We start from the raw sequence: 7,752 nt of genomic DNA on the forward strand, positions 1-7,752 counted from the left end.
TTCTATGATTCTATGTGTGTTCGAATGCATGTCAAGATGTGTGCCTGCATATCAGGAGAAATGGACATTCTAGTTTTTACATCACTCATTGTAAGACTAAAGGCGGGTACGCATGGTTTCGTCAAGGCCCCAGAGTTCCGGCCTCAGCCTTTGTCTCATCTTCACCTCGGCTGTCCTTCCTCTCTCCCTCTGTCTCATGTGGGAGCCATCTTGAAAGCCAGACGGCTTCAGACCCCTTTCTGAAAATTGCAACCAGTTGCCTGGAGACCAAACCTGAGGCTCCCTTGGAAATTCTGCATAGTTAGAGTTTTAAAACATCCGTGGGGGACCAAGACAGAGCCGTTAACAAGAGGCGTCCTCCTTGGAGAGAACCGGGAGAATCCTCACCCCCAGCTCTGCATACTCAAGAAAGCCCCGTTACATCAATCTGTCTCCGATAATCTCCCAGGGAGACAAGAAATGTGCTGAGACTTAACTTAATGATACAGCCAGAGAAGGCTGCGCACTGCTGTCCACGACTATAAAGCATGTCCTCTGTTAACAGCCGGCGCGTGAGAGCAGAGAGCAAAATTGACGGCCTTAAGCTGAGGTCCATGCATTGAGAAGTAAAAATAACCCTGGATCCCGGGGAGAGGGGCCAGAGGCTTTGGGGACGGGGGAGCGAGGCGACCAATTGAACCTCCTACCCCCTGCCAGGAGAGAAGCTCAAAGCGGCGGACCTGTTTCTGGCGTTGCAGGGAGGGAGGGGAAAAGAACATGGTCAAATTTCCTAATCTCCATTTGTTGCATTTCTAGTGCACAGAGAAATGTAGAAACCCAGTTCTGAGCTCTCCCGTCTCTTGTAGTGCAGCTCTGCTCACTTTCTGAGCTGCTCATTTTACCTGTCCCTCTCTGCGGAGGGTCTCAGAGGACGTTTTGCTTTCCAAGCCCTTTCACGTGGAGCCGTGCGCTCTCCGTCTGGGCGGTGTTGCAGCCTCGATAAGTTTACGTTAGGCAGATATGAGGGTTTCATTTGCCAAGCAATCGAGCCTAGGGATGTTGCAGAAATATGCCAAGGGACAAAATGTGTTTGGGTATTTAGGAATCCGACCTGCACATTCCGCAGCAGACCAGCTTTCCCACTGCCTGGCAGATTCCGCCAATTTGCGGACTGTTTTTCTGACCGTTGGGGATTTTGCGCAAATCTTGTCATAGAAAAATACCATATCTATCTATCTATCTGGCCCAAAATGTGCACTTCCTTCATGGGCTAAAGCATGACAATGCCCATTTGGGGGAATTTGCACATTTTGGAGGAAATTGCGTATTTCCCCATGTGGGGGAACAGCGGAGTACGACGCTGGGCCCCGCTGCGTGCAAAGCTGCAGCCCGTCTCCAGCGAGCTGAGAAAGACGGCAACAGAGGAACAGCGTCTGGTTTTGAAACGGCAGGAGAGCAGGGGGCACATTTCTGCTCTGGGCTCCTCCGCTCCTTTCTCGCTCTGGAAGGCGGCGTGATGCCCAGGTCCGCCAGGCGGGCGCCCTCTTCAGCGCCTGCTCCCCAAAACGATACATCTCAGCCTCCCTTAAGCCACCGCGGTGTCAGGTGTGTTTTTACGCCCCCACCTCCGGCTCCCGTCCTTTAATGAACAAACAGCTTGGAACCCCCAGCTGAGCGAAACCAATTTCCAGAGAGAGGCGAAGGGGCGCGCCATTAACGGGCAGGGCGGTTCAGGCCTCGGGCTGGCTTGCTCCCGCAAAGCGCTTCTTGCGAGCGCCGTCCCTCACTTTTCGGCGTTCTCACGGGGACGTCTCCCCCCTCGGCTGCCAGCGCGGCCTCGCCTCTGAATTATTCGGCTCGGCGAAATGTCACAGCCGGGAAAGGCTCTATTGAAACAGATGCTCCCGACCCTCATTACATTCAGACCGTGGAGGCCGTTAGCGGGGCGCAGGTGGGAGGGAGCGGGCGGGCGCCGGGGTTTTTAAGGCACTGCAAAGGTCCCAAGGAGGCCTCGGGGAAATCAGCTGGCGCAGAAGGAACGATGCAGAGAGCCAGAGAATAGATGGGATTTCCAAACATTCAGGGGACAAAGGGTTATGTTTGGAGCAGAGGAAGTCAATTGGGAGGGGGGGAGATACAGCGCCATCCAGTATCCTGGGTGCTTTAGAGCACTCTGCCCCAACCGGCTGTGTTCCAGATGTGTTCGACTGAAGAGAGACTGAAAGAACTGGGCATGTTTAGCCTGGAGAAGAGAAGATGGAGGGGAGACATGAGAGCACTCTTCAAATACTTGAAAGGTTGTCACACAGAGGAGGGCCAGGATCTCTTCTCGATCCTCCCAGAGTGCAGGACACGGAATAATGGGCTCAAGTTCAAGGAAGCCAGATTCCGGCTGGACATCAGGAAAAACTTCCTGACTGTTAGAGCAATACAACAATAGAACCCGTTACTATTATTATTATTATTTATTTATATAGCACCATCTATGTACATGGTGCTGTACAGCGTAAAACAGTAAATAGCAAGACCCTGCCGCATAGGCTTACATTCTATTAAAATCATAGTAGAGCGATAAGGAGGGGAAGAGAATGCAAACAGGCACTGGGTAGGGTAAACAGGCGGAGGGTAGGGTAAAACTAACAGTAAAACAGTATAGGTTGTAGGCTCTCCCACACTAGAGGCAGCTGGACAACCCTCGGTCAGGGATACTTTAGGGTGGATTCCTGCATTGAGCAGGGGGTTGGACTAGATGGCCTTAGAGACCCTTCCAACTCTACTATTCGATGATTCTATGACTACACTTCCCATCCACTCCCAGCCAGCATGGCCATGCTGGATGGGGGTTATGGGGGATGTAGTCCATCTCAACTGGAATGCACCCAGTTAGGGAGCGCTGCTTGAGAGAGTAACACCTGCATGAGGCAGGCCTTTGCCCCAAAGCGCTTACAATCTAAAGTTCCAAAGAAGGGAAACAAGTGAGGGAGGGGAGGGCAAGCAGAGGAAGATTGAATGCAGTTATGCGTACTTTTATTTTCAAAGTTTCTAGTCCCTGTGCCTGAGAAGATACACGGCCCTTTGTAAAATCTCAGACACCAGAGTCGGATGAATAAGATATTTTTCCCTCCAGTTCTTGGGTGGCAAAATGGTAGCATCTGTCTTTGACCCTTCCTGGGACTAGCAAAACCGAAATTAATTACGCACAACAACAAAATGTTTAAGATCGTGCAACGTGAGCGATGAGTTTTGCACAAAGTTTCGCAAAGCTCAGATTTTCTGGCCACGGAACGTTCACACGTGTTTGCCAGAAGTCCACCTGGCCCTCTCAAACTCACCCTGGGCTCTCTGTTTCCCCTCCCTCCCCACGCTTCAAAGGCTTCAAAGGCGAACGGGACCACTGGCGGAGCGGACGGACGATCTGCATCAAAACCCACGAGAGCGGGCAGAAAGAAATTGAGGCGTTCGACTCGGCCATCTTGCTGGTCCGCAACCCGTACAAAGCGCTCATGGCCGAATTCAACCGCAAATATGGCGGCCACATCGGCTTTGCTTCTCACGCCCACTGGAAAGGAAAGGGTGCGTAATGTCAAGTTACCCGGCTGCGGCTTCTCTTCCGGGGAAGGGTTGGTGGGGGTGGGGGTCTCCCAAGTGCCTTGCAGCTCTTGCGGCCCGCTTTGTGAAAATCTGAACGAGGACGGGAGACCCGCCTGCCTCTTGCACAGCTTGCTGGGAATGACAAGACTTGCAGGCCGGGAAAAGTGTAGCTGCATCCTGCAGGAAGCAGAGGTGCTTGGAACGGCTGCCCTTAAAGAACTGGGCATGTTTAGCCTGGAGAAGAGAAGATGGAGGGGAGACATGAGAGCACTCTTCAAATACTTAAAAGGTTGTCACACAGAGGAGGGCCAGGATCTCTTCTCGATCCTCCCAGAGTGCAGGACACGGAATAACAGGCTCAAGTTACAGGAAGCCAGATTCCGGCTGGACATCAGGAAAAACTTCCTGACTGTTAGAGCAGTACGACAATGGAATCAGTTACCTAGAGAGGTTGTGGTCTTTCCCACACTTAGAGACCTTCAAGAGGCAGCTGGACAACCCTCTGTCCGGGATGCTTTTGGGTGGATTCCTGCACTGAGCAGGGGGTTGGACTCGATGGCCTTGCAGCCCCCTTCCAACTCTGCTATTCTGTGATTCTATGAAAGTAACTTCCAACACAAGGATTCGATGACAGTTGTGCTGGCAGCATCTGTTGCCGCTCGAGATTGTAGGGGGCTGAGGTCTGTAGGAGCTGTGCCTCCAGGGTCAGTGTGGTGGTGAATCCGCTCCAGGTCTCAGTCAGAACCAGTCAGAAGGGGTTCTGTTGACTTGTCCCAGCGATGCCGCTCATCTCCTAGGTTATTCTTTAGAAACACTTCAGCTCTGTTGGATAGAGTTCCTTTAGAGCTGTGATGGGCTCTGACTGAAACCCAGAGTGGATTCACTGCCCCACTGACATCGGAGCCGCCAACCTCCACTCGTTGGGCTACAAGAGAGGCAGGATCGTCCTGGGCGATCCTGTCAACCGCAACCCAGAAGGTGCTGAGACCTCCATTGGGGCAGCTCCAGAGATCGAAATCTCTTCTCCCTCCAGCTCAAAATCTAAGATAGCGCCCCTCACCACTGTACTGCTTTTGCAGGTGGGGTCTAGCAAGAAGAAATAAAACCCATGTTGATTGGCATTGACGCAGGGTGCCCCTATGGAAAGGAGGACCAGGCTCCTGTATCTTTAAAAGTTGTAGAGAAATGGGAATTTCAGCAGGTGTCTTTTGTATGCATGCAGCACCTGGTGAAATTCCCTCTTTGTCACAATAGTTAATGCTGCAGGAGCCCCGCCATCTTTTATATCTGGTCAAGAGGGCAGGGCTCCTGCAGCTTTAATTGTTGCGATGAAGAGGGAATTTCACCAGGTGCTGCATGCATAGCAAGGACACCGGCTGAAATTAGCTTTTCTCTACAACTGTTAAAGGTACAGGAGCCTGGTCCTCCTTTCCATAGGGGCACCCTAATGGACAGCTCTGCTTTTTCAAGAAATAGAGGCTAGCCCACTTCTTGCTGGGCTGCTCCAGGGGTCACTTGTCCCGGGCCGTTCATTAAGAAGCCCCTTGGCTCTCAGACGGCTTCTGCAGGTGTCTGAAGGGTGTGGGTTTTTTATGCCTGATCTTTGCCAGAATAGAGCAGCCTCTTTGTCATTCCGCTTTTCCTCGCTCCCCATTCCCCAAACAAGCTGAAGTCTCTGTGATTTCTTTCCCCCTCTTTTAAATTTTGCATTTTGTTCCAAGGCATTAATTTTATGACCGTCCCTTGGAACGGCTCCAAAACAAAGTTTTATGTGAGATGATCATGCAAGGTGAATTGTCCGGTTCCTGTTTAATGAAACAGAGAGTCTGTTTAATAATTCTTTGGGGCAGAGAGGATAACGCACCGTCTGAGCAATTCGTCAGGGCTGCGAGGGGGTGTGAGTGAGGGCACCCATCCCTCAAGGAGTCCTGAAGCGTACGCAGCTGGACCTTTTCTGCATTGTCAGAAGGCGCTGGACCGGTGAAGCTTCCAGACCAGGATCCTTCGGAGATTATACCTGGTTCATTATCCTTTTTATCACTTGGTTTTAATGGGAGGATCAATTAGCAAGAAACCTCTGGGATAATTGAAAGATTATTTTTTAAAAAAATTTTTTTTAGCAAGGGAGCAGTTTTAACCCACAGAGCAGCTTGTTAATGAGATCCTATCAATCATCAACAAAAGATCTTTGCCAGAAAAAAATCTTTCCTAACAACAGGGACAGACAGTGTCAAGGGTATGTGGGATTGGGCCCATGCTGAGGTCCCCACCACAGTGGTGGCCCACTGACAAGAGCTCCCTGGAGTTCTTCCCCATAGCAAGCTGCTCATTCACCTCTCGCTTCGGCCCAGACAACAGCGTTGGTGAGGAGGAGAAGCAGCAAATTCCACGGCCTCCTCGTTCACAAGATCTTTGCCTTTCACGCAAACAACTGGCAGCCATGATGAGAAAAAGATTTAGGAGCAAAAGTAGCAGGTGACAATGGCAGGGAGAAGGCAGAGGCATTGAGGAAAGGGGCCTGATCCAGTCCCAATCTGGATTCGGACTGAGGCCGGGTGAATCGACCCGCCTCGATTCAGATTCGGGGTTTGGGCCCGAAGCAGTGCACAGCCCTAGTATGAGTCTCCATGCTGAAAGAAACACGCCAAGCGATGATGTCATCGCATGGCGACACTTGCAAGAGGGGGGAGACCAATTCACCGACTGCTACCAGGGCATAAAGGCAGCTGTGGGGAAAGGGGGGTGTTCATTGGTGGTGTTGTGCCCAATGACAAGGCCTCTGGACAGATCAGCAGATGGGCTTGACCAGTGCTCAGAAGGCCGGTCTGTCTCCTTGACAGTTTGAATAGGTTTAGGGGGTCATGTGCTCCTGGTTGTCTGGGTGAAATTAAGACTGAAGTCCTAAGCACACTTACAAATGTGTGGCCTCCAAGGCAGTACGCTTTGATGAAGCTAAGCAGGTTTGGATGGGAGACCACCTGGACATCCCCATCCACACCACCTTGGATTCCCTGATGGTAGAAGGGCAAGGTAATAAATAAATGAATACACGCAATAGAGCCATGCATCCCATTGAGCTCATGGTCATGCCATTGGCTGCTACTCATGAGTAGGGCTTTCCCCTTCCCTTCTTTCAGAATGGCCCGAGTTCGTCAAGAACTACGCCCCCTGGTGGGCGACGCACACCCTCGACTGGCTCAAGTACGGCAAAAACGTCCTGGTGGTGCATTTCGAGGACCTGAAGCAAGACCTCTTTATCCAGCTCAAGAGGATGGTCAGCCTGCTGGGCATCGCGGTCCTGGAGGACCGGCTCTTGTGCGTCGAGGGCCAGAAGGACGGGAACTTCAAACGATCCGGGCTGAGGAAGCTGGAGTACGACCCTTACACGCCCGAGATGAGGAGGACAATCAACGGTTACATCAAAACGGTGGACAAGGCTCTGAAAGTCAGAAACCTCACAGGGGTGCCAGAAGACTACTATCCGAGATGATGGTCGTGTTGGACGGGGGCATCTTTGGGTGGCGGGGGTGGGGGATGGGCTCTCTCTGCCCCTGAAGGTGCGGCTTGGCTTCCCCTGGCCAGGGACTTCTTATTTCCACCCAGTGGGTGGTCCTCCTTCGGCCCTCCTCCTCCTGCTGCTGCTCGCTGTTAATGAATCCCCTTGCATGAGCAAAGAGTGGTCATCATTACCGCCATTGCTGAAAGGGAAGTCTCAGCCATCCCCGCCCTGCCCCACGGGACGAATCTGCGTCCCTTGGGGGAACCCGATTAACAAACGCATTGGAAAGGCCCGCAAAACACAGCTCGTTCTTTGGAGCTGCCATTTCACAAGCACTTGGACCACCTCTGCTCTTTTCTAAGAGGGGTGGGGGTCTTGCAAAGGCCTGCGGTGGGCGCCGCTCCTTGGCCTCCATCCAAGCTGGCAAAAAATCCTACGGTCGGTGGGCCTTGGCACTCATTCGGGTCTTTCGGTAGACCTTGTTGGCACGGACCCAGGCGTCTCTTAGATTCTCTCTACTGTTGCTTCTTTGCTGTACACTTGAGCCTGGTTCACCTGCACACCCGTTGACCAGTTGCTGGGGAACATGGGCGGGAGGGTGCCGTTGCACTTGTGGCCTGCTTGTGGGCTCCTGGTCGACAGCTGGTTGGCCGCTGTGTGGACGGAATGCTGGACTAGAGGGA

At 52.3% G+C, this 7,752-nt stretch overlaps 1 protein-coding gene across 1 annotated transcript in view; it reads left to right on the forward strand.

Moving 5' to 3' along the window:
• WSCD2 (WSC domain containing 2) overlaps positions 1–7,073 on the forward strand; it is a 28,530-nt gene extending 21,457 nt beyond the window's left edge. Inside the window, exons 7-8 of the mRNA XM_063143808.1 lie at positions 3,352–3,552; positions 6,708–7,073. Coding sequence (XP_062999878.1) covers positions 3,352–3,552; positions 6,708–7,060 — 554 coding nt within the window. The 3' untranslated portion in view covers positions 7,061–7,073. The remainder of the gene's footprint in view (positions 1–3,351; positions 3,553–6,707) is intronic.
• Positions 7,074–7,752: the final 679 nt, after the last annotated feature.

The sequence above is a fragment of the Elgaria multicarinata genome, chromosome 18 (genome assembly GCF_023053635.1).
Source record: "Elgaria multicarinata webbii isolate HBS135686 ecotype San Diego chromosome 18, rElgMul1.1.pri, whole genome shotgun sequence".
Lineage (NCBI taxonomy): Eukaryota > Metazoa > Chordata > Lepidosauria > Squamata > Anguidae > Elgaria > Elgaria multicarinata.